Source organism: Miniopterus natalensis, chromosome 11 (assembly GCF_054644295.1).
Source record: "Miniopterus natalensis isolate mMinNat1 chromosome 11, mMinNat1.hap1, whole genome shotgun sequence".
Classification (NCBI taxonomy): domain Eukaryota; kingdom Metazoa; phylum Chordata; class Mammalia; order Chiroptera; family Miniopteridae; genus Miniopterus; species Miniopterus natalensis.
In genome coordinates, this window is record NC_142091.1 from 10,316,468 (window position 1) to 10,343,384 (window position 26,917).

Below are 26,917 nucleotides of genomic sequence, written 5' to 3' on the forward strand. Positions count from 1 at the left end.
GGGTGGCAGGGAAAGACGGGAGAATATGGTGAAAGGTTCTTTATTGAATGCCCGTCGCCTGTCCTCTCTGCAGCCAGGTAGGAGGAGATACGGACATCTAACTACCCCATTACACCCGCGGTGATTCTCGCTAACACCACCTTAGGGCGGCCAGGGGGCAGGGGTAGGATGAAATCTGAACCTTGGAGGAGAAAACAAATAAGCAGAAACAACAAGGCCATGCACGTTTTTCTTAAATTTCCTACAAAGATAAAATGCTACAGAAACAATCTGAGAATTTGGTAGAGATAGTATCTCAGGAGAAAGGGCAGGGCAGCTATGGGCACACCCCTCTCCTGGCCGGGAAAGCAGAAGTGGTCTCGGACCTCTCCAGAGTGGCCCACACGGCGTCCAAGAGAACAGAGTCCTTTGGTAAGTTTTAAATGAGTTTCCCAGGACTGAGGGACAAAATGGCTGGGTCTCTGAACCCCGATCGGGACCTTCTCACCTAAATAAGGCCTCAGCAACACAGACCCCAAAACTACCCCTTCACCCCCAGAAATTCCAGGCATTTCTGTGATGTGGGGTTGGTGGGGGAGCCTGGGCGCTCTCTGGCTAAGCCAGGCATCCTTACTTTGCTTCCCAAGCCACCAACAGCATCCCAGGGCTAGCCAGACAAGGGCTCAACTCAGAGAAACCCAAGAGTTCAAGAGACCACTGCCTTCCCAACACCCTCCCTGCATTATTAGGCCCCTAGAAATAAAGCCTGACCCTCTGAGGCCTCAGAAACCTGAGTAACAGGAATGGCCTCCCCCCCCCCCAGAAAACGCACCTCACTACTCAACCAGCCACAGCATATCCCGGCAGGAAAAAGAAGAGTTCATAGGGAGCCACACTGAATGATCCGAAGAGCCACTATCACCCTGGGCCTCCGTTACTTGTCCATGAAATGGGCACGAGAATAATGATGTCACTTTTCTTGCCTGAAAGCTGCGAGTTGAACTAGATGACCTCCAAAGCTAAGATCTTGATTATAGGAACAATCTCAGCAGCAAACAAGAGCAGCCAAGTGACCCAGAATCTGCCACTTCCTGCCCTGAGCCTGGCTGGCTGCCCCAGGGAGGCCCCGAGCAGTTACAGACCCGCACCTGCCATCTGGATGCCTATGCCCTACGCACTGCAAACACACCGGGATTTACCTGCAATGTCTAAAGGCAGGAAAGGGGCGCAGCAGGCCCCCTGCCCCTCTCGTCTCCAGATCCAGCTCATACCTGCACCAGGTTCACAAGCCCTAGAGAACCCTTGCACTTTGCAAGCACAGATGCAAAAGGACAGCTGTCCAGTGGGTCCTTGAGGACCGGAGCTATGTCATCATCCCCAATGCCTCCCCACCAGCTCATTCAGCGGCCTCTGCCTCCCTCTGTCCGAGCCCATGTTGGAAAGGGGAAGGTTTCTGGGGGCCTAGAGAGGGCAGATTCCCACACTGGGTCCTAAAGACCAGAGGCAGCTCTACAATTCAACCACTGAACACATCATGGATCGTAATTACCCTGTGCTACCTGCCAGCTGGGGCACTGGGACAGAGAAAAGACAGGTCCCTGGCCTCAGAGAGCTTTGTCTCACAGAAGAATGGCAGGGACATAAATCCAGTACTATAGCAACTGCACTAACCAAGCAGAAGTCCTTGTCCGAGTCCCGGCCCTCAGGTTCTGCTTCTCGCAGGTCCCTTAATCACAGGAAAAACCGGCGGTGGAACCAGCACATGTTCGTCCCAGGAGCCGGGCAGCCCCTCTCAGCAGAGCTCTCCCTGATGGCGTTTCCTCAAGGACTGTTTCTCACTGGGACCTGTCCAGTAGGGTGGGTCCTGGGATGGGGGATGGAGGTGTGGGAAGGGGAAGGGGGACCCAGTTGCAGGGCTCCCGGTGCTGGGACCAGGGTAGCCCGCTCGCTGTCACCCGGTGGGCGAGCACAGGCTGTGGCACAGCCTGCACAATAAGGCACCGTGAACGGCCCCAGGCCACCTCCCTGCCCTCAGCACCCATGCGCCCCCTGCCCTTCCCACCTGCCTGGCCTGGTCTTGCCATAAGAAAGTTGCCAATTAAAACAAATTTTCCACTGATCAACAAAAGCGGGAGAGAGAAAAGAATAAAGAAAAGCTCCACAGCAAAGGTGGTTCTGCTTTGACAATACCAAAGCCTGGACCTGCTTTTTGGGTCGACTGACTGCCGGCTCTGCCCTGGTGGTTACCACACTCAGAGACCCAGAAAGCCCCGCCCAACCCTCACAGCAGCACCGCTACCACCCAGGCAGCCTCGAGTACTAAGCCAGCACGGCTGATGGGACAATCCAGGGCACCAAGCTGGACTCCGGAGAGGGGGCAGCAGAGGGAGGCGGCCACATAACTGAGCAGGACCCAGATCCTACCCACGAAAAACACAGTGTGTCGTAGGAAAGAAACGTACAGAAGCACCGATAATAAAAGATCAAGTTTTCTCTATATATCTTTCGACATGGGAGTTCAGAGGATGGACACACTAGTTCCGGTTGGAAGTAAAGAAGAGAAATGCATCAAGAAAGGCTTTGAGAAGGAGGGGTCGCTTCTGCTGGAGCTGGAAGCTCTGGCCTTGCTTCGATGAACGGAGAAGGACCTGGCGAGTGAAGGAAAGAGAGTTCAACTCAACAGCAACACGCTGAGCGGCCAGGTGCGGGACATGAACTAAAAGGTTGCAACACGGACGTGAAAAAAAAAACGGTCCCGCGCTTAAGGGTTGTACCTCCTAAGGCACGTGCTGAGAAAGGGAGCAGGAGCAGAAATGTAGCTGGAATCTAGGCTCCTCGATGCCTTTGAACAGCAAGCTGAGAACTTTCTACTTGACTCTCTAGAGCAGGTAACAGAGACCCACTGCAGCAACGTGATCAGAGCTGTGCTTCGGGAGGATGTGGTGAGAGCCACAGCCAGGGGCACTGCAGGAAGGCTGGTTAGGAGACCGGGACAGCCATCTGGTGACGTGAGAGTGAGGAAATAGGTCTGGAGAGGCAAATGGCGATGGGGAAGGCAAAGTAACACGTCCCACTGGGGCGTCCGGGTCTCGGGAGGAGGGCAAGGCCTCTGGCAGAGCATGAGGACACAGAAGAAGATTCGAGAGGGACAGTGATGAACTCACTCGACCACGTTCCAGTTTCTGGCAGGACTGGTGTGCCCAGCAGGCAGCTAGAAAGGAATGTGTGCAACACAAGAAAGAAAGAAAGAAAACACTAGAGATAGAGATCTGGACGTCATCCAGAGAGGTCAGCACGGAAACCATGAGGCTGCCCAGAAAGAGACAGAGAGAACCGACAAGGACATCTTCCTAGGAAACAAGCTCACTGAAGGAATCAGGGTCATATTCAGCGTCAACTGACACGCTGATGACCCATCACCTTCCCTGTGAAGAAGAGAAACTACCAAGCATTTTGTAGAGTAGGAAACAGACTGGGGGTCAAGGTGCATGCCACTCAGAAAGAGGCAGCTTCGGGATTCAAACCCAGACCCTGCAGAGCTCCACGTGCCAGATCACACTGCCTCTAGCAAGGGAGTTTCAGGAAACACGGGGGGGGGGGGGGGGATCAATGCTGGAGTCCAGGAGGGCACTGCTTTCTAGAACTAGGAGGTCACAAGCGACCTTTGAAAGAACGATGCTAACACAGTCACTCTGATGAAAACCATATTGCAATGAACTGAGGAGCTCCTGGGGGCAAATGAACCTCAAGTTCAAGGCTGGCGAGAGTAAATTTGTGAGCACCCACATATGCCTTTTAATAGTACTCACCTCATGGGTGGTTGTGAGGATGAAATGTGTTTACGCAAGAGAAGTGCTCATAGTGAATGCTCAACTCACTATTATTTACTAAGCACCTACTATGTGTCGGACATGGCATCAGGTAGTGCAGGAGGAGGCATAAGGCATGACTGCTATGCTCATGGAGCCTGTGTTTTACCTAGGGAGACGAAACACAAGTTCCAACAGTTTAATAACAAGGCGGCAGGGCTTGTAATCAAATGACGCACACTACAGATGCTGCAGGGCACGGACATGGGCCAGAAGGCCAGGGAGAAGGGGAAAGACAATCCCAGTGGGGGTGGGGGTGGGGGTGAGGGTGAGGGTGAGGGTGGGTGAAAACAACAAAAGCGCTGTCATTCCAAATCTGCTCTCCTGGACCTGGCCTAACTCCTCAGAGGCCCAGGGTTGAGTTTGCACTGCTGCGTCATGTGTGCACAGGGAGAGCGTGAATGTGAGAAAGGACAGGTGTATGTGGAGTCTAATGTGTCCCCACTCAGTGTTGCTGGCTTCCCCCTAAATGGAGCGGGCATTAGGATGGGGAGAAACTTCCAAAAAAGAGCAAGCACACAATCCATCCAGGCAACCTGCAAAGCTCTGCAGCACCCCCACCCACCCCCACCAAATACTTAGAGAAGGCTCAATGACAACCAAGAGGTGCAGCATTCTAAGCAACTGCACGGCCTTGCCGATCCCTTGTCACCCTCTAAAATCTCAGTTATCAAACTTCCAGCCAACTAAGCTTTGCAAATGCCCATTCTGTTAGCATGGCATTCAAAGTGCTCCATGACCTGGCCCCAACTCACTTTTCCTGCCTGTAATCCCATGCCCAACCCTCCGCCCCCCCACACTGTGAGTGGGCCTCCCAACCCCATTCATACACTGCTATACACCTTAGCTCACTTCCTAGCTAGGAACAACAGTTCCTATTTCTACCTGTCTAGCCATCCTCCAAGGACTGGCCATCCTAGCCACCTTGTCCATGAAGCCCTCCTAAAGCTCCAGTCAGAAGCATTCAATTCCTCCCTGTGCACCCCCAGTACCTCACTTATATAACTGAGCATACAGTCTCATACATACACACAGCTATATGTAGGGGCTTTATTAATATCTCTGCACTGCCCACAGCACTTTGCAACTACCTAGCACATATTAGGTGCCAGTACATAGTTTCTGAACTGAATACCCATTGCTAAGGCCTCACTGTATTTGGGTGTTCTTCAAACTACAGGTGGCAATCCATTAGTGGGTCTTGATTAACATTTTTAAAGCCCTGGCTGGTGTCATTCAGTGGTTAGAGCATTGGCCTGAGCACTGGTTTGATTCCCCATCAAGGGCACGTTTTGGGTTTGCTCCCTGCCCCGGGTCAGGACATGTGCAGGAGGCAACCAGTCGATGTATCTCTCTCACATCAATGTTTCTCCCTCCCTTCCCCCTCCCTCCTTTCCACGCTCTGAAAAGCAATGGAAAAAATATCCTCAGGTAAGGATTAACAAAAACAAACAAACATTTTTAAGTAAAACAGGAGACAGACCAGAAGAGAAACTATCAGAGTCCACAGTATATACTAAAAATGAAGCGAGTTCACTGAACCTCTGCTTTGGGGGATATGTGTGAGCCCTGGGTTAGGATGAAAACACCCTGTTCACTGTGGGCCACAGGCTCCATTCTAAGACAGACCAGCAGATAGCAAGGAAAGTCATCAGAGGTTTCATCCCAAACATAACTTATGGAGAATTCCTGGGGGAGGCAGGGGGCCACTACATGCTCCACTCATTTGCCAACAACTCACAGCTTCAGAACGGGACCATCATGGAAGGGTTTTGAAATGTGGACCGGGGTCCTCACTCACTGATCATTCCAGCAAGTCCTCTAGACACGCTACCATGGCAGGAAGGCAGAGCTCGTGGTTGGCTGACCACGGCAGGAAGGCACAGAGTTCCGTGGAAGGCCCTTTGTAACCAGCTTTATGACCAATGGGGATGTAGGAACCAACCCTTGGTTAACCTGAACACATGCCTGAGTTAATCTAAACATTGTATTTTAAACCCAGAAAGCAACATCCCTAGAAGATCCAAGGTAAGGAAAGCTACTCCCAGGATTGCTAACTTGGGGTCTCCCTCTGGGAAGGGCATCTGATCTGGGCTTGGCTGCACTGGGCTCTGGGGTGAGGCTCCCCTGCTTCACCTTCCTGACTCTGGTATCACTCCTTTCTACCACTCACCTCTCATCAACTCCTTCCCCCAACTGCTGCCCAAGAATTAGGCAGTCTGGCCCCAGATCTCTCAATTGGTTCCAAAGCTTCCCCTTCTGTCCCTAGCCAGTTTGGCTCAGTGGTTAGAGTGTCGGACTGCAAACTGAAGGGTCTCGGGTTCCAATCCGGCCAAGGGCACACGAACCTCGGCTTCGGGTCGGCCCTGGTCGGGGCACATGCAGGAGGCAACCAATCGATGTGTGTCTCTCTTTCCCTCTCTCCCCCTTCCACTCTCTCTGAAAAGAAATGGGAAAAATATCCTCAGGTAAGGATTAAGAACAAAACAAAAAAGCCTCCCTCCTCAGGCTCTCTTATCCTTCTAAATAATGAATTTCCCAGCCCTAATTATGCAAAGAAGGGGTGATATACATTTCTCTGTTGCTTTAAGTTACAGCTAGTCACCTCAAAAGAAGAGCAGCCTCTAGCTAAAGGGTCACATAAACTAAAATCAATATAAGCCACCGCCTCCCCAATCTTTTAAATCACTGCCTTTCCTCCCGACCATCCCTGAGCCACACCCCTGCCGCGGGCACGGAGCAACCTCCAGGCCTGCAAATGACCGACCATCCACTCTGGTAAATTTGAAGAATGATCACCTCCTGAGTCTTGTCATCCCCCCAGTTCCTTTCCCATTCGGGGGGGCGGGGGGGGGGGGCGTTGAGAATCACCGCAATATCTCGCAGCGATCAGAGAGCCAAGAACACGGAAAATAACATCAGAGCACACAATGGAAACAACAGAAAAGGCGTAGTACTCAGAAGACATTATTAATGTAAGTACAGCATTTTAAACAGTGGAGGTGAGAGTCTGATTCTTCCCCAGGTTGGTCAAACCTACCTGATTATGCCACTGCATGTAATCACCCTGATGTGATCCCATCCAACAGCGATATAGAATTTACATATCTGGAAGTATCTAAAAGAAGACTTTGAGAACTGTGCGGGGGACTGAAATCAGGAGAGGAGAAGCCACTGCCTAAATAGGGAATACATGTAGCTTCCTTACAAATATCTCCAGGGCTGTGGCCCAGAGGCTCTGTGACTAGAGAGCAGAAATGGGGGGGGGGGGGGGCATTAAGAACTCTCGGGAAGCTTGGCCAGCGTGGCTCAGTGGTTGAGCATCTACCTATGATCCAGGAGATCAACGTTCGATTCCTGGTGAGGGCACATTCCAGGTTGTGGGCTCAATCCCCAGTAGGGGGTATGCAAGAGACAGCCAACCAATGACTCTCTCTCCCTCTCCCTCTCCCTCTCCCTCCCTCTCTCTGAAATCAATAAAAACATATTTTTTAAAAAAGAACTCTCAGGAAACAGAACTGGCTGCTCAGCAAACAGTAACACTCCTGTCGGGGGGGGGGGGGGTCCAAGCAGAGGCCAGGTGGCACAGAGCACATGACAGCCTCAGAATGGGGGTCAGCCACAAAAGTCCCCTCTAGTGTATCATCCATCACAACAGAGCAACACCAAAAGCCAGGGTACTGGTCCATCGCCCCTCAAAGTGCTACAGCTCACCTATTCATTCTGAAAGGGCACAGGGGGACAGAAGGAAGGAAGGAAGAAGGTAAGCAAAGTACAACTTATTCTCTACGGCCACTCCCTGGGATATTAAAACGTTGGCATGGCGCTGACGTTCCAGGACAGGGACTTCTAGCCAAGACCCAGAGTCTCCAAAACCAACTTCTGAAAGCTGGCCTCTGGGGACCAGTGGGTGTCAAGCAGGGGAGAACGTCTCTACTTCCTCTGAATTTTAACTGACGTTCAGGAATTGTTTGGTTTATGTTGTTTTGGGTTATGGGTGGTAGTAGGTGCCAAGCGAGACTGTCCCCCTTTCAGCTTCTCTTTTTTAAGACAAAGAACAGAGAAAAACAAAACAACCCGACACCCGCAGCCCAAGCCTGCGTCTGCGCTGTGGGCGGCCAACATGAGTTTCCTTTATCCAACCACAAAAAGGCATCAGTGGAACCAGCGAGGGGCCCTGGAACGGCCTCGCCAAGCCAGGCCCGCCACTCCGTTGAGGTTAGCAGTTAACCAGGGGCCGGGAGCCACTCGGGCAAACAGCCCCGGCTCCCCGTTACACAACGCCGGCCTTATCTCGCCGCGCCACCTTCGGTTTGCAGGCATTGCGCAGCGCGAAGACCACAGCCCCGACCGGCCGGGCAGATAGCCGGCGCTCCGCTCGCTATCAGGGAGGCGAGGGGGCGTCCGGGACGGTTAGCCTCAATTCAGGCAGTCGCCTTTCTATTAAAAGAGAGTCAGAGGGCCGGGAAACGGTCCGGCTGGCCAGCTTCACCGTGTCACTTCCTTTGAACTCGTGATGTTGAAGCTTCCCGAGTCCACCTCCCTCTCAGAGGCCCTCCAACCAAGAAGAAATGGCCAGGGTCCACTTTGTGTCATTTCATCAAATCTTGGTAGCGTGCCAGGTGCAAGGCCCAGGAAGAGGGGCTGGTGAGCACTCCCCAAGTCCTTCTCAGACAGACTCTGGGAGGAGGCAAGGAGCAGGGGCAGGCTCAGCGGACACCGTCGATGTGGGGGGCTCAGATGTTACTCTTCAAACGCCTTCAAAGCCTCCCAACTGCCCCAGAATAAAGTCCCAAGACTAACGGCAACTACCTCATTCCAGGCACTGGGCAGGACATAACGACTGCACGCTATGAAATGCTCTGTATGAAATCCTCGGGCTATCCCCACGCAGTATCCCACAAAACCACCCCACTTCAGCCTGAGGAAAGCTTGGTTCGTGGCCCTTTAGGCACACGGCCCAGATCGTGCAGTCTGCCGGTGGCGACGTGAGAATCTGCCCGGGGCTCTCCCACTTCTCCACGCTGCCCTTCCTCCTCCCTGGTCTGGCATTCGTGGCGCCTCCCTCTGACCCCAGCCCACCGTTCCAGTATCAATCATTCTCATTCCAGTCAAAGGAAGTTAAACTACCCGGGATCCCAGCCTTATCATAACTGCAATTTCATAGTTTTTGTAGCATTGCTAGCTAAATCTCTTTCCCCATTAGGAAACCCCATAGGGCAGAAGCTGTTTGTCTTGCTCATCACTGAATTTCCAGGGCCCAGCACACAGTGTTAACAAAATTTTTTAATTAAAAAGGAATTCCTCCAGGTGGAAGGCACTGCATCTCTGAATTTCCTTTTGTTTTTCTGTATATCTACCATAATCTTTCCACTTTCTGCTTTCTATCAGAGTTATCAACATACAGATACACATTCTAAGTATTTCTCTGTTCAAATTATGAATTCCACAAGGGCAAGTCCATGTTTTATTAATCTTTGTATCTTATGCCCCTTAATACAGTATATCGCCTATAAATCTAAGGACTCACTGTACATGCCTACTAAGGGCGAGCAGAAGGGTTGAAAGTCGCTGTGCCCAAATCCACCCAGCACCCCTCACCCGAAGATCTGAAACTGCTCTCAAGTCAGGTTCCATCTCTACCCCCCTCCTTGGTGGAAGTGGGAAGCAGACCTGGGTGGCCACAGGCAAGTTTGTAAGGGTCGAATTGAAGTAGGCAGGGAATGAGAGGCATGGGCCCCAGTCCTGGTTTTGCCGCTGGCTTGCTGTGTGACCTTGGCAAATCACAGAGCCTCTCTGGACCTTCACTTATACCCCCTTAAACGAACATGTCGAAATAAACCATTTTATGGGCCCTTCCAGCTTTAACAATCTGTAGTTCGTGGTCACCCTGAGACCCACACGGGCAAAGCAGGTAGCAAACTATGAGCGCCCTCCTCAACAAACAGCAAGAAGAGGGACAGAAGGCACTTAGCTCCCCGCACACTGTTCCTCAACCCTCCAAAGCCCTGTTAGTGAGTAAGCCAGTTGGTCCCCCTCATTAGGAAGGATGACAACCATGATTTGAATATGGATCTGAAGTAAATGGAAGGGAGAAAGCAGATACTGAAATCGATTTTCAATAAATAACCTCCCTCTAGTTAAACCTGAACTCTTCCCACATACACACACTTTCACAGATCCAGTTTGGGAGCATTCAGATTAGCACAACCTGGCCTTAAATACTGTGCAAAACACATAGTAAGCATTTTGCTTTTATTTATGTCATCAATGGTTTCAATGGGGATGACTCACCCTTCCCTCTTTAACACTCTGTTCTCATATGGTTTACTATAAATAATTAGGAGACAGAGGAGAAAGGGGGAGCAGGGGGGAGAGAGGGAAAGAGATGGGAGGGAGAGAGACTCTGAGCAACTGAGCCCTGGGCCTCTGCACAGCCAGGTTACAAAACATCCAGGTCTGACAGACAATCCCAAGGTGACTCTGAGCTCAGCTGGCAGCCCGGTGGTGGTTTACCATCTAGAGGAAAGGCAAACCCCTCCTCTCCAGGAGTTCAGGGCAAGTGAGAAAAGGGGACTAATACACACTGAGGAGGAGCTCCTTCCATTTTCCAGAACCTTCCCAAGAGGTACAGGAGGAATTCAAACTCAGGCCACTGTGCCTCCCATGCCTACTCCCTTAGAGTCTACGTGTCAACACTCAATCCATTCTTTCCGACCCCAAGCTACATCTACTAGTGGTGGTCTAGATTTTTTTTTTTAACAACAGAAATGCCCCTCAGGATCCAAACTCATAGGAGGCCAAACCACAAATGCAAAACCATCTCAGTAATAAGGAGTCTGCCCCGGGACTGGGCGATGGGTAGCAGCAACTCCTTCCAACCAGAGCAGCTGGAAAGCACCAGTCCCTTGGCCTTGCCCATCTCCCACCCAAGAAGTGAGGGCAACATCCCCCGGGGCTGAGCTGACAAGTCCTCTGCACATTCTTTCCAGAATCTACCTTCAGAGTCAGACACGGTCATCAGATGTCATCACTCACTATATTCACCAGATTTGTCACCGAATTTTTTTGACCATTTCGAAAGGCCGAATCTACCCTCCCCCAAAGGCAAAAGAAAGTGGCCCAGACTTGGGAAAGGATACCAAAAGATTTCCAAAATGTCTGGGGCCGCGGCCACGTCACAGGATAAAGTGATCCCTATTCGACACATAGGCGTTTTTAGAACAGCAGTAGCACTTCACAAACGAGGACCTTCATAGTCACAGTGCACTTATATTTCTCATCTGTTATCTCATCTGCTGGCTGCCAGTACAGGGTTAGTACTACTGTTAATTTAGCAGTGCCCAAAACAGAAGATTTCACCGGGTCCTTTCATAGTTTCTCCCCTGGGCCAAAATAACAGACTTCTAAGGGCCTGGTTCTAGAGCTCAATCGCGCCCGTTTACAAAGAGTCTTCATTGTCCTATGCACTTTATACATATTTTATTCCTTGGCCTCAGAACAAGGAAACAGGGGCTCAGAAAGGTTGAGAGCTCGTCCCGCGAGGCACACAGTCAACTCCGGAGCCTGGTTTTTCACCCGGGATGCCTCACTCTGAGGCCGGTGCTCTTCTTATCACTTCACACACTGTCCCTAGAAAACACCGCCACCCAGAAAGCTCCTCCTGGAGTGAGGGGACCGCCTCCCAAGCCATTCCCGGCCGTCTTTACTATCTGCAGCATCTCCTGGACTTTGGGCTCGCCGTTTCAACTTCCCGGTAAGTCTGCCTCGGTAGATTGTCCTGCTCTAAATAGCACCCTCCGTGATCTGCAAACATTACAAGGACATCAAAACAAAGCTATCAGTTGTGTCCCTAGCTCGAGCAGCCAGTCCAAGCTCTTTTGTTTGCTTCCCAGGCAGCTTACTGCCCAGGTGACGGGGTCAGAAGTTGTCTCTCCACCTAGCCCCCTCCCGACCGGGCACGCCGCTGGAGGATGGGGAAGACCCACCCATTTCAGATGTCAGGTTTCCAACAACTTGTGGGAGTGAGAGAGGGTTAAGGGAGAAAAGGGCCGGAACTCAAGGAGCAAAGATTACCTACTTCCTTTCCCCTCTCGTATTAACAGGCCTCCGCAGCCCACTCGGAACCGCTCTGAGACTGCTCGTCCACGCGAAGGCGGAGAGGGGCAGGTGAGGGCAGGAAGCTGATAAGCTGCGATAAATGCAGCCGCTGCGTTTTACACGATAGCTGCTTTCTTCCATCAGGTGCTTTCACACGGCTCCACCCCAATCTGCAACGGAGCCCCGTCTGCCCACCTGGTCCCTCCTTCCTAACTCCCCACCCCTCGCCCTGACCCCAACCGTTTATCTTTGCATATTGGAAAGCCGGCATTTATCAAGTAATCTACTCCTCATAGATTGTTAAACAGACCACAGGGGTTATCGGCCGAGCTGATACAGAAAGATAAACAGCAACCCCTATGCAAATAGCACCAAGAATGTGGGACTGGCCACAGGACAAAATCGGAGTTCAGGACATTTCGAATCTTAACACTTTTCCTCGGTTTCAACCCTGGAAACCCACAGGAACCTGGAGAAGATTCTCTGGGTGGACCGTCCTCTCCCTTTCTCACTCCGAGGGGAAGGTGTGTGTGCAGGGCCGACCTACTTTGCAAAGAAGAGTGGTGGCTTCTTGACTAATGTACCTCTTTTCTGTGACTACCAGCCTCTCCTCCTCGCAACAGCCATTTCATTTTTCTGGGACTTCAGGCCCACTGGAATGCGCTTTGTTCAGAAAGGGAGAGAAAGGTACTCTCCAAATTGAGAGTAGGGGTCAGAGGGCAGTGCTGAGAAAAGCCAAGGAAAACCAGGAGTTCTGGGCTCCGAGACACAGTCCGCGTGAGGGGGAGACGCCTCCTGCTCCTGGGCTCTGTGGATCTGCCTCTGCTCAGACAGAAGCAGGTCCAGGTGGCATCTTTTCAAACTCTTCTCATTATTTTAAGGGCAAAGTCACATCAAGAAGCAAGAGGTGAGTGGCTCCAAGTGACAAAAGAATTGCACCCAGAGGGACAGACAAGCTGCTTCTCACACCAGGCTGCAGGCTGAGGAGGGGAAACGGGGGAGTGACAGACTCCAGGGCTGATGAGAATGAAAGACTGAATGGAACAGGCTAATTTACACAGGAAGTAAGCACTTACCAGACCCTTCATCTCAACACACAAAACCCTCGGCCATATCTGGAAGCAATTACATCCAGTTAACATGATCTGCTCGCCACTAAAATTAACTGCAAACAGAAATATTTTTCACTTTTGCAACAGGGGATGCCAAGGTTTGGCCTCTCCCCTCCAACCACCCTCCCTGCCTCATTGAATCAACTGCTGGGGAATATTTAGCAGCTACTCAGCTCAAAAAACAAAAACCACTCTTGTAGCTGTCAGGACACAAGAAGTAAAATAGCGGATAATTATGAAGGGGGGAGAGGGGGGACGTGGCAATGAAGACCATCGTGCTAAAAATGGAGGGAGGGGGCCTAAGGGGTCTGCGGCGCTCACACAAGTCCAGCCCTGGTTTTCCACACTCAACGTCATGGGAGGAAAAATGTTTTTAGAGTTACTTGATTTAGCAGCGGCTTCACGTTGTTTTTAGGTACCATCTCTATCCCTTCTGCCAAGGGGACGGGGGCGGGGGTATGTAGGGAGGTAGACTCACAAATGTTAGCAGATCCTTAATTTAGCAGAGAATTTAAGGGACAACTGTCATGGTTGAGCTTTGCATTGAACATTTCCAAGCCCAACTCTACCGATGCCTCTGAAGCGGCTTCCACCTGCTATTTAACTAAGACTTGCGCAGTTTTCACGTGGACGATGAAGAACCCACTGGAAGGGAGGTGAGAAAGTGTGTGTGCCCTGAAATGGGCCCGTGTCTCATTCTCCAAAACTCCAGGTCCAGCTGCCCCGACGGGCTGCTCTTTTCCCTTTACACCCAACGCTGAAATCAGATGAGAATGCTTCCCCCCTTGAAATACTGCTGGAGATTCCATAAATACTGGTGACAGACGGGCAGGCTTGCTTTCAAGTTCCTGAAGGAGGCGTCATCTCCGCCCCGGTCCCCCCACAGGCCCATCTTTCTGGGCCACACTCTGCACGCTTCCCCCGAGTGTGCAGTTCACTCCTTTGTCACCAGAGACCTTTAAAACAGCGGCAGCAACAGCAGCAAAAGTAACGCATCCATTTGCCAGACAACTCACAAACATCTCTCCTTAAAAAGAGTGGGGCAAAAGTTTCCCTCCAGAGTAAGGTCAAACACTGCTGTTATTCTGCAAAATTCACATTTAGAAACATTACTCGCAGGTCAAACAAAACAAAACAAAAAACACCTTAAGTAGCCTTTCTTTTAACAACTCCAAGGATATGATGAGGGGAAAAAAGGGTCTTGGTAAGTTAAACGAAAAAAGTGCTGTGCCTGCCATACTTGCCAATTTTTAAGGTAAGTTTATGTGGAGAAAGAAACAGGCACATCCTCTCAAAGCTAGAACCTGACACCACTCAGCCTGGGCCGTGCATTCCGCACGCACCACCCCACGGACAGCATCTCAGCCACACCGTGAGGTCCAGGCTGTTAACTTCCTCTCGCGGGTGAGGAACGGGGTGCTTGGGGACCCTGCCACCCACACAGGGCTTCCAAGACGCAGGGAATGAACTCACACCCGGTTGGACCGTGGACGCAGTTCTTCCCAGCTTCCCATCACTCTGCCACCAACAACCCCAGAACAACTGGAAGCTGCAGGAATGCAGAAGCAAGCAGATAACCATCCCCCCAACGCCCCTGGCAGAGACGAGCCCGTAAGCACGCGGAGGGGGGGACCCTCCCCGCCCAGGGCTCCGCGCCCACACCTGGGCACCTGGGCACGGACATGCCGAGCTCTGTCCACGCAGCCGCCCGGCATGGAAACGGTTAAGTGGCCCTCGGTAAATAAATCAAAAGTTCAAGGCTGCAACATACCACAGTGACTCCCTCTTTACATATGACGAGAACCAGAGAGGGGCTGAAATCCCAAGCATCCTGAGCGGGTCTCCCGGCCTGCACAGGTTACCCGCCAGGGTCAGGGCCGCGGACCTTTAGCGGCAACATTCATTTCCTGAACAGGACAAGTCCCCCTGACCATAAAGCTAATAGGAACTTCCTCGCACGGCCAGCTCCGGCTGACAGGGCTACTTGTCACTGGCCACGCAGGAGGAGAGCGCTGGTTCCCATTAGTGGATTATGATGCCAGGTGCTACTAATAAGGTACATCGGCAAGAAACAAGAGCCTGCTAAGTTGTCTCTCCAACTCTGGAAGTAATCAGGCCTGGGCTTCGGGCTCGGGGAGGGGCCGTGCGTAAAGAAAGGGGTGGGGGGAGTGGGCAGTTAGGCCGGGGTAGACCGCGGCAGCATCTAACCTGCTGAAGGGCTTAAATCAATACATTTCAAACACTCCCTCCACATTTCCCCGGCTACCATAAGAGACTCCCCCAAATTAACACTAATAATGTTTCGCCCAGCACTCCAGGCCTGATGGATCACCGAGGGCCATTACGGTAGGCCACATCTGCTTCTCACTATGGCGAGGAGAGCTGTGCCAACAGGCCTAATGACATTAAGATCACAACGCTCTGCTAATCCACTTAGAGACCAACGCCAGGCGAGGGTGACGGCTCACCGAGCGACTCCCTTGTCAGGCTGAGGTCACAGGAGAAGCGGGAAGCAGGGAGGCAGCCTCACATGAAGTCCCTGCTGTGTGCTTTATGTTACGTGGTACCGCATTTCGTATGTTTAAAACCACGTTGAGAGGCCAGGCGCTGACCTCACTTCACAGGAGAGGAGCCTGACGTTCACACGGGTGAACCATCTGCCCAGTTCATAGCGTAGTTCTCACGTTCAAAGTGGATCTAGCGTCAGTCTGTCAGTCTTCGTGCCTGGCACTACTTACTTGGGCCTGGTGGCACACAAGTTTTGTTCTTGGCCTGCCTGGTGGTGCTGGTTTGTTTGCGTGTTTAAGTCCTTACTTTACTTATTATATTGGGGGCGGGGGGGATGTAAATGGCCCCAAAGTAGGGAAAACTCTAAAAACCACTTCAAACTGGCCCACATTTCTCCTCTTCGTCAAAATTTGTGTGACCAAGTCTAATAACCTGACCACTAATGCCTCGCTGTTTCAGGAAGTTCTTTCTCTTCTCTAACTTAGATTCTTCCTACTGCAAAGCTGAACACAGTCTCTTCCTGCTAAAGAAAATCACGCCTTGAGGACGGAGTCAAAAGCGAGCTAGGCATTTAGAATTAAGCAGGTTTTTGCAAGTTTTCAGCCGAAGTTTCTGTGCTGACAATAAAGTAGACCAGATTCCCTCCTTGCAGCTGCAGATAAGCCTCACGTAGGCAAAACCCAACCATGGTTTTCCCAGAATGAGCCGGCATAAGCAGCACACCGGGGCTTTTAAGGGGAAATGGTAGAAAGGGGAATTTCTGATTAGGCTGGCATGAAATTAACAGCATGGAATTTTTATTTTTGCAAGTGGGTTTCTTTTCCTCTCCCTTTTTGTTTGTTTCAGCACAAAAGGCCTGTATCGCGAGAAGCTGGTCTCCATGTCAGTAAGAGACGATGTAGTAGGTGCAGTGCTCCTTGGACCCCGCTGGCCCTGACCACCAAAGACCTGACCCCTTCGCGGTAAGCAGCGCTCTCACTCCTTTCCTCCTCGGCAGCCACCAGAGGAAACGAGGCCAGAGCAGGCCGGGCAGTGAGCCTCCTGGTCACCGGCTGCAGGGAATGGGAGCTGGTCCTTCTTACATTCCCCCTTCCCTTCTGATCCCACCAGGGGCCAAAGGTCCAAGCAGGACGTTGAGGAGAGAAGAGTGCACATGGAGCCAGAAGCCCCTGGTGCCGCCCTTTACTGTCCGACCAGAGACAAGTCCATTAACCTCTCGTGCTTCCCTGCACCCATTTGGAAATGCAAAACTAACATCCACCTTACAGGTGGCTAGAGGGTTTGGGGAGAGTCTGACTATGGATGAGCTTGGCCCAGAACCTGGTATGTGTATCAAGCACTCAAAATGGCATTTGCGGAATCCACCCTTAGAAGGCTACTGCACTGGGGTCGGGAAAGGGAAGGAGCCCTGGACTGCCCAGCACCCACAAGCCCAGGCTTCCCTCAGCGGGTGGTGTTGCCACTCCTCATCTCTGCTTCAACCACAGCGACCTGCTTGCCTGGCCACGTGCTCAGGCCACAGGACACTGCATCCATGAGCCGCCTGGGTATCTGGAACTGGTAATGCTGGAGAGTGGCCCAGCTAAATTTAAATGAGAACTGGAATGACTCATCAGGCCTCAGGTCAATGGGACAAAGAGTACCCTGGCCATCAAGGTACAAGAGATCAGCTTCTGGGGGAAATGCCGGTCTCACTGTGTATCAGCCCCAAACAGCACCCAAGGCCGCAGTTCTTACGGTGCTGTGTGAACCAGCACCTCTGGGGAAAAGCAGGACCTGGACCAACACAAACACGTTTTTCACCTTGAACCACCAGTGTGCCCCACTCACAACGGCAATAAAAATACAGCAGCAAACACATACGGAGCACACAGCTTGTGGCACCATTCCTGGCACTTGACAAATATTTACTAAATAATCCTTGCAGCAGACCAAGTGAGTAAGTACTGTTATTATTTCCCACTTTATAAATGAGCAAGCAGGCACAGAGAGGTTAAGTAATGTAATCATAGTCACACAGCTGGCAAGTGGTGAAATTGGGATTCCCAGCCAAATAGTCTCATCTGCTCAAAATATACTTTTACTACTGTATGAAACGTGGGGTGGGATGAGGGGCAGTGGGGATGCCGTGGTAAATTTTTCTTTCTATCAGAATAGCTGCCATTGAGTCAGGGCTCTCACAGAATATGGCCAACACAGAACTTGACTAAGAAAACCTTTAGTTATCGTGGGAAATTCAGGAAGCCTCCACTGGACAAACTGAGACACGCCTGTATTCATTTAGCAAGACTCTGAAGTCTCACACTTGGGCTTTCAGTTGGACTTGTTTTAAAGTCATTAATTTAGAAAATTAAAGTGATTGGAATTGTTTTTTTCCTAAATTAAGAATTGTTTTTCTCCTGAATTAGCAACAAGTCAAAGAGTTTTGAATGGAGTTTAATTTTAACAGTTTAAGATACTCACTATCTTAAAGATTCATAAATAGTGTTCCTGGAACAAGCAGGAGGGAAAACAGAAAGCTCTGTGAACTAAAGCTGTCTTCCCCGCTCTCTCCCACCATAACAGCACCGTCTAATCAAAATGGAACTTCTCCCTGAAATGAAAGAGCATGCAACCTTCCTCCACGGAAAATAAAATAAATCATCTTCAAATTTTGGAAGAGTTCAGCCTAGATCCCGGATGACTGAGTGCCCCTAAGCAGGTTAAAGGATGTAAAAGTGACTTCTGAGCAGACAGACTCAAATCTAACTGGCCCCTTATTTTAGCTAGAGTCTGGATTCCAAAACAGAGCAAAATTCAATTAACCAAAAGGACTTCATGAGGATGAAAGTGGGTATACAAGTGATGAAAGAGGAACTTTTTAAAGAGCTCAACAATCCAGAAACAGTTTGTCCAAGTACCTAAGTTTACAAATAAAGAAATTAAAGCTTGGGATGAAAAAGAGACTGACAATGGTAACCAGAGCTTAAAAAAAGTTTAAAAAAGAACACAAAACAGTGCAGAGCTGGGCCTTGAGGCCTGGCCTCCACCACAGCTGCACATACCACAAAGCCTTATGCATCTTCCTATCTCTACAACCAGTGCCCTCTCCAAAAGACGGGATTTCCAGGAGCCCAGGAGTTTTCTTAAGTCATTCATCACCTCCAAAAGGATACTTCCTGGAAATAGAAATGGATTCAGAAAGGATTTGGGCAAATCTGTGAGTGACAGAACAGCCATAAATAGCTACTAAGAGAAGCTGGGCGCCACCTGACCTTTAGGATTGACGTCAAGGAAGATAGCTGTAGCCTCCTATGGTGGCATCTCAGGGACAGGGTTGGCAACTAAAGACTAGGTCAGATGGAGCTGAACCAAAATGGCAATGCACATGTTCTTATATGGCCCGGCGTGGAGCACCCAAGGCTGTGAATTAGGTAGGGCTGGTCCTATCCATTTATAGCTATGTGACCTTGGGCAAGTCATTTACTGGCTCCAGTGCTCATTTTCCTCATCTGTAAACTGAGGCTGCTAATGGCCCCTCAACCCCTTATCCAAAACCCTGGGGTGCTCAGAAATCCAAATTGTTCCAATTTTAGAACAATGAGGCTGATATTGTTTGCTGGTCCCAGAGGAGTCTAGGAAGCACTCTGTAATCAAACACATTAATATTTTTGCAGCAAAACATATGAATATTCAAAATAGACAGGATAAATATAGCCTCACGTCAGATCAGGTTTTGCCACTAAATGAGTTTGCTGCAAACTTACGCAGAACCTATCAGCTTTCAGAGGTCCTCAGACTTCATAATCACAGGCATGGAATGAGGGGCCTGTCTCCCTTTGGAGAGGATGTGAGGTTAAGAGAGACAAAGTCACTAAAGATGCTTTGCAAAGGAGAAAGTGCTGCAACTGATACAAGGCATTAGTAACATTATTGCTGTTGCTACCATTACTCCACAGCATACTCTTTTCCGAACAACTTGCTTTGACCTCTCAGGTCCCTAAAGCTGGCAGAATGATTAAAAGGGACCAAGAGTTCCGGGCAACTTCTAAACTCTCAACATTGGCCAAAACCAAAGTCAATGGCTACTGGTCTGCTACATGGTCCACCACTAAAAATACAGCAGCTGGCCAAGAAAGACCTGAGAAAGACCAAGGCAAAGAACCAGGCAGAACTCTTTGACATCTCAGCTACATGGCTCAGGCGCCCTAGAGCTGGGCCGGGGAGCTGGCTGAGACCACTCCTTTTGGTTCCTGAGCATCCCTACAAGAACCAGGCAAGAGGTCCTACTCTGTGTGCAGGACACACACTGTAGCTGGTCTGAGGGCTTGTCTGTAGAAGATCCAGAGCTCCGAGGAGCCCTGACCTCACTCTGATCCTGCAACGCTGAATTCAGAGACATATTCTGGCCAGGGTGTACGAGCCTGGGGAGACTGGGGGCTATAAATGAGGACTGTGTTCACACTTAAGTCAACCATACAGTTTCCTGTCATCTTATCACATGTGTATGCAACTCTGAGAAGGAGAAGGTACACCTGGCCCACTCGAGCAGGTCCCTAGAGCAGATACAGACAAGCCCACGTACAGAGCTGCTCCAGCCTTTCAGAGAGAGAAAGAGAAAGAAACTGCACCTAGAGAGAGTCCAGTCTTCCAGAAGCTTAACGTGACCCTCCCCACATCACCTTTCCTCCCTCAGTCATTATGGCCTATCATGTAGGCCTACTCGGGCAGGTTTTGGGGTTGAGCTAGCTCCTCCATCTGCCTGGAAATGCTGCTGATCAGGTCTTCTCATCAGGTCTTCTGACTGTGCTGACTTCCTTCTGGACCCTTTAGGTAAGTAAGTCTCATTTGACTTACTCAGGTAGTGTCTGTCTGGTCTTTCCATCAATTCGTGACTACACTTGACTCTGCCTTCACATCTCTCGTGCACTGCAGGGGCCACAACTTCACCAAGTTTCACTCCAACGTTCTGTGATGCTAACGGGCTCCCTCCCAGCAGCCTGGGGCCAAGTCCTGAAGAAACCCACTGACAGGATTCCCTAGCAAGCTCTCTCTCCTGCATCACTGCCCAACACTCTCCCCTTCCTTCCTCTCCATGCCCTTTGCTCCCCAGTAACTGGAAGGTACTTAACCTTTACCAACACTCTAGGCTATGGGCTTAAAATAAAATGAAACCTGTAGCCTGCTATTTCATCATGTTCAGCACTGTTGTATTACAGCCAATTCCTGTCTCCTGACTTCAAAATCTCCCACTCTGATTGTTTTGTCTTGCCTCTGTTTTTTGTTTGTTTGTTTTTTTTTAAACCAGACACCAGGGGAATGCAGAGAGGGGCCCCTCAAAGGCCTCTGGGCTCCAAAGGCTCCTAGTCATGCTTGAGGAGGAGTCTTTCTTTCTTTCTTTCTTTCTTTCTTTCTTTCTTTCTCTCTCTCTCTCTCTCTCTCTCTCTCTCTCTCTCTCTCTCTCTCTCTCTCTCTCTCTCTCTCTCTCTCTTTCTCTCTCTCTCTCTCTCTCTCTCTCTCTCTTTCTTTCTTTCTTACTATATCTTTATTGATTTCAGAGAGAGGAAAGGAGAGGAAGGGAGATAGAAACATCAATGATTAGAGAGTCATTGATCGGCTGCCTCCTGCACGCCCCTGGCTGGGGATCGAGCCCGCAACCCGGGCATGTGCCCTGACAGGGAATCAAACCCCAATCGCCTGGATCCTAGGTTGATGCTCAACTGCTGAGCCATGCCCGGCGGGCTTGCCTCTGTTTTCACTGGTAGTTGGGATGTGGGGGGAGAAACAGAGGAAGCAGGAAATAGGGAAGGAGCACCTTAACCTAGGAGCTTTGAGAGAAAGGGAGAGGGGAAAGGCCTCCCACACAGTGCGTGTGATCTGGAGCCAAGGGGCTGTCAGTCTGAGGGCCGAGCGTGCGCAGGGGACACGCGCAGGAACATTTCGTGCCCTCCTTGATTTCTTTAGACCCTCACAGCTTTCCACCCACGGCACTGCCCAGGCTCTAGTTTCCTGGGCTGCAGCAGCTTACTTTCCACCCTCAGTCAAAGCACATTCTCCCTGTCAGCAGCCCACAGCGTGACACTGAGGATTCCAGCACCAGTGCCTCGCCATCACAAGTGCACAAGGACAGGGACATTGTGCCCGGCGCCCCACAGCCAGCACAACCCTGGCGGGAGGCAGCGCTGTGGGCACTTACACGCTAGAACTCGGAGCCAGTGGGGGTTATGCAGACACCAGACCCAAAGCAGACGGGAACAGAACGGTCAATTCTTCACCCTCACAGTGACTGTGTGCCAGTCACAGCTCTAGGGATCTCCAGCTACTGCTTCATTAACTCAGCACCACACCCTGCCGACCACCTTCACGTTAAAAAGTGTAACACAAGGCTCAGACAGATTAGGGAGCTATCCCAAGCTCCAGTTTCACCCTTGCTCTGTGGGGTGTCACCCAGCCTCTCCCCAGAGGACCGAGGGTCCCACAGAACGGGAGCTTAGAACGCCTGGGAGGGTGCCAGCTTCTGTAGCACCCTCAGGTAAAGAGAGGCAACCAGGGCCTGAGGAGCCAGGAAAATATTCACTTTCCACCATAGCCCGCTTCTCAGGGTACACAGCCGAAATAATTCACATCCGGGGAAGATGATAGCCTACCTGGTCAAGTTTGAGGAGGGGGTTTCCTCTTTAGGAAAGTCTGAGCAAACACCCTGCCTCGGTCTACTTCTGAGCGGTACAAGCACCAAGGCACACCTCACTGGCGGTTGTTTTTCGCACCCACCGGAAAAAAAAATCGGCTACAATTTAGCTCAGCAGCACTTTCCACGCGGTAAGTCACTCTCAGAGACACCGATTAAGTGCTGTCGGAACAGGTTCCGGCTCAGCGTGGGGTAATCAGACAAACCTCCAGGTGCCTCGCCTCCGCCCCACACCCTCGGGGTCACATCCCCTCCTATACTGAATGAGAAATGGAGGGATGGGCTAGACAGAGAGGGGTGCAAAAGTGGGAACCCCCCCAAACTCAGCCAAAGAGCAGGCAAGAGGGCACAGGAGCAAATATCATCACAATGACAACAGAAACTGGACTTCTCCACGCCACTCATCGGACCCAGGGGCTGGAGAGTAAAATGATCGGCATGTTGTTGTGACAGACGCAGGCAAACACCAAACCCACTCCTGGGTCCTCCGTATTCACTCTACCTCTGATGAGCAATTTCGAAAACCCTCTGGGCTACAGGCACCATCCCCTTCAGGACCGAGAGACTCTAAGAGGCAGCACAGTGGAAGGGGGTTAGGACCTGAACCTGAATCCAGCTCTGCCTCCTGCTTCCTCCTCTGTGGTCCTGGTAAAGGGTCCCTATCCTCCCACATAAGAGAACCTCGCCTGCCTCGGAGGGTTGTTGCAACAAAAATGTGACTTCACGTCCAGCACTTACTGAACCAGGCGTGTCGTAGGAACTCAGTGGATGGTTATTTCAGAGAAGGGAAAACAAGCCAGAGGAAGCCAATGCTGGCCTGAAGCGTTTAATTCAACGTGAGCAGAGATGGGATACGAGTAAGTCGCTGCAGGCTGCAAAACCAAGACTCTCGCACTTCCCCCTTACATTTAAACCAACTCCTTCCCCTCTATATGTATTTGCAGGAAGGGAGAATGAGGAGGGGAGAGGAAGCCATGTTCCCGGTGATGAACGTTCACCAGGAATGACGCTGGGAACCTGCAGCTGCTCTCACGCCCTAAGCAGCATCTGGCCCCTCCCATCCTCCTGAGCCACACACGGCCTCGGCCTTGGCAGAAACCACTGATGGAGATCTGGGTACCTAAAGCCTGGCAACACGGCCAGATCCAGGCCATAGGAGACCTTCATCCTCAATCCCACTCACTCCCTCTTCTCCCTCCCTCCGCTTTATCAGTCACTCCAGGCAAGAGAGAAACAGATCCAGCAGCAGAACAAGCACATGGGAGCCCGAAGGCAGGAGGAGGAAAGAGCCTAGTAAGAAGCTGGGCCCAGGAGTCCCCCAATGCTTAGGAAAGACCCTAAGCCCTCACCACACGTGACCAGCATACCCCAGCCCCAGGGCTTAGAAAGAAGTGGTTTCTTACAAATAGCAGGGAAGACGGGGAGCCAGGCCCCAGGACTCGGGAGCAGCCAGGTATGAAGGCAGGCTGCCAGGGCCAGAAGTTTGTGCCGGGTGTCAGGCGGGACTGGCGAGGGACCTACCTGTGCTGCTCCACAGCCTCATTGTCAGGAAGATCCACCCCACACACGCTGCACTGCTCCCCAAGGGTCCGGCTCTCCGACTTCATGCCCACAGCCAGCTCCCCCAGCTTGCTGAACAGCTCCCTCTGGATGAAGCCCTGCGGCAGCAGCCCCCCGTAGGTGCTGAAGTCCATGGAGACTGCCAGGGCGGGCTGCACGTGGAGGCCGGAGGACACCGAAGACGGCATGTTCAACACAGCGTCAGCCTTGTGGTTGGGCAACACGGAGTAGATGCCCAGATGTTTCTCCGCTGTGGGTGCCGGGTGCTCTGGTCGGCCTAGGGGACCCTGGCCAGCCTCAGCAGAGGTCGGCAGCTGCTCAGCACTCTCCTCACGCCCATAGTGCAGCTCCCTAGCACTGGTAATGACACTGCTCCGAGTTGGGGTCCCGGGTCCCTCTTTGCCCCTCTCCTCAACTTTGTCCCCCATCCCGCTCGAAATGCTGGACTCCACTGTCCCAGGGCTGTCCTGGCTGGGCACCTCATCCACCTGCATCATCTCTGTCTTCACCTCAGCCACCCCGGAGTGCCGCCCACCCCCAGCCAGAGTCGGTTCCTCAGGCCCTGCAGGCGGCTGAAGAGTTCCCTGCAGGAGGGACTGTCCTATGGTCATCAAACTGTCCACTGCAGCCTTCGTGGGACTCATGGCCGACAGACCAAATGAGGTGGAGACGGACGGGCTCTGGTCCGCCGCGGGCCCAGGGAGGCTCTGCGCGGCCACACCGGCGTACCCGCTCTCCTCGCTGGAATGCTTCGAGATGAAGATGTTCTTCAGGTACCGAGCCTTGCGGTCCTCTTCTTCCTCCGCCCCACCGTCTGCCATGGTGGCCTCCGTGTCGTTGTCGTCTGTGGCCTGGATGGTCTCCAGGATCTTCAGGCACTGCTCCTCCAGGTACTCGATCTCCAAGATCTCGGCCGCGTACAGCAGGTCATCCAGGTCCTCCGCCTTGGCCTGCAGCGTGGCCGTGTACGCGTACTCCAGAATCTGCTGGAAAGTCTTTGGCGAGAGGAAGTCCAGGGTATAGTGCTGGCTGTTGCGGTGGAACAGGATCTCGAACATCTTGCTGGTGCAGGCCAGCACGGTGCGGTGGGCGTGGAACTCCTGGCTGTCCACCATGATGACCACGTCACACAGTGTCCCTGCCAGCCGCATCTGGTTGGCCTTGCACAGGAGCCCTGTGGGGTGGCTGGGGTTCTGCAGCTGGATCATGCCCATCTTCGTCAGATCCATGGTGCTCCCCGCGGCTTAGGCATGAGGCTCTCTTTCCTTCCTGGCTTTGCGTGGTGGGGCAGGGTCGGTTTCCTGGACCAGCAGAGAGGGCTAGAGGGGAGAAAGGGGGAAGGGGCAAAAGAGGTGAGAGAACAAAAGGTAAGTTAGTCAGTGTCCCTAAAAGTAAGAATTCAAACAATACAACACAGCACCCCGCCCTCATTCAGCCAGCAAGAGAAAATCCTGGAAGGGGGCCTCCTAAAAATCTAGGGGGTCTGCCTTTACAGATCGGCAAATGAGAGAGAAGACAAATTTCTGTCAAAACATACGCCCAATTCACTGTTAGATGAAGGAAAATGAAAATTTGAGTGGAGCCTTCAGAGCCTTGGTCTTTCTGTAAGTCTAAGAGTGGGGGTAGTGGCCTTTGCAAGGCCAACATGTTATGAAGAGGTGCCCAGCACTTTCTAAAAATTAGTAAGAATTGAACCCTTTCCTTTAGTAAATTTAAGCCATCAATTTCACTCTCCTGTGCAGCAAACTTCATCTTCACAACAAAGTTCTTCTAAACCCTGCTTCACTGTGGTAGCCCCAGAAGTCAAGTCAAGCCTAGCTGGGGCTAGCAGCCTGCAATCTGGCCCATGGAAATCTATGGGCAAGGGGTCTCCTCCTCCAGGCCCAGTGTCCTCCTGGACCCCCCCTTTTAGGCATTAACAAGAACACACACATAACCCACACACTAGCTGGAATCACTTTCACCCACAGGTGCCTCAAAATTATCATAAGCATGATCCCAAATCTGAACTGTATGTGTGTGTGTGTGTGTGTGTGTGCGCAAGCACATGTGCATTCACACCAACCAGAGAGGGAGAGCGAAGGCATGGGAGCACACTTATATCAGATGCCACACTTACCCCTGCCCACAAGTGCCCAGTGGACAGGGGGCTCTATAAAATGTAGGAGGACAGGTCATGGACGACCTAAGAGAGATCATAAGAAATATGCACCCTTAAAGCCAGGAGTGTACAGCTAGGTACATGAACTCCAAGTGTGTCCCACAGGCTCCCAGGAGTGGGCAAGTCTTGTGACCGGAGCAGCAACTGATGCTGGGCATGGCTCGGAGGTGCCAGAAGTGATATTGGCACCAGCATCTATGGTGTGAGTTACAACCAGCATGAAGGAAAGACTGGGCTGGGAGACAAAGGCCTCTCCCAGAGCACGCTGTTCAGAGTCAATAACAGGGCTCTGGGGTTCCTGAATCCTTTAACGACTGTTAGAAAGACTTCACAGGCCCAGTGCCCTCCCAGTCTCTGCCTTGCTGAGGCCAATACTGCAGTGAAATGAACTGGGAGCAAAGGGGACCAAGGGTTCTCCCTCACTCTCCCAGCGCTACTTGCTTCTGCCCCCAGAAGTAGTCCTATGGGTTCCAGAGCCAAAATCTCATGCAGAAAGTGTTAACAGTGCCGCTAATATAGACAGTTCCGCTGCCCACCCTGGGGTGGGGACTGAGGCCATCAAGGGTGGGACGGCCTTTCATCCTGCCTGTGCGCTTTTCCGCAGGCTACTTCGGGGTTTCTGAGAGCTAGGAGGGAGCAACGGAAAGAATGGAAGCTGGGCTGCCCGAATTCCTACCCAGAAGCAAGCTCCTTGTGTCTAAGGGGAATCAGGGTCCCCGCCGCGTCCCGCAGGCCCCGCGGCTCAGCGCGGGCGATCCTGACCGCCGGCGGCGGCGCGCGGCCCGCGGCGCGGGGGAGAGCCGGCGCTAACCCGCTGGAGCTCCGGGCATCGACCGCGCGCTCACACCCCCAGTTCCCAGCCACCCCCACAAGGGCTTGGAGACGACTTCGGCAAACTTGGAAAAGCAACTTTTCCCGGGGATCCAGACGACTGAAGGAAAGGGAGCCGGTCTAAGGAAGT

General features: G+C 51.8%; 1 protein-coding gene across 2 annotated transcripts in view; it reads right to left on the bottom strand.

The window, feature by feature from the left end:
- The window catches only part of ZBTB16 (zinc finger and BTB domain containing 16), a 174,919-nt gene extending 149,880 nt beyond the window's left edge, over positions 1-25,039 (bottom strand). The window contains exon 1 of one of the 2 annotated variants that reach the window (XM_016208941.2): positions 23,757-25,039. In XM_016208941.2, the coding sequence (XP_016064427.1) occupies positions 23,757-25,024 (1,268 nt within the window). In that variant the 5' untranslated portion in view covers positions 25,025-25,039. The remainder of the gene's footprint in view (positions 1-23,756) is intronic. The other variant, XM_016208942.2, reaches the window with a different exon arrangement.
- Between the last annotated feature and the right edge of the window lie 1,878 nt (positions 25,040-26,917).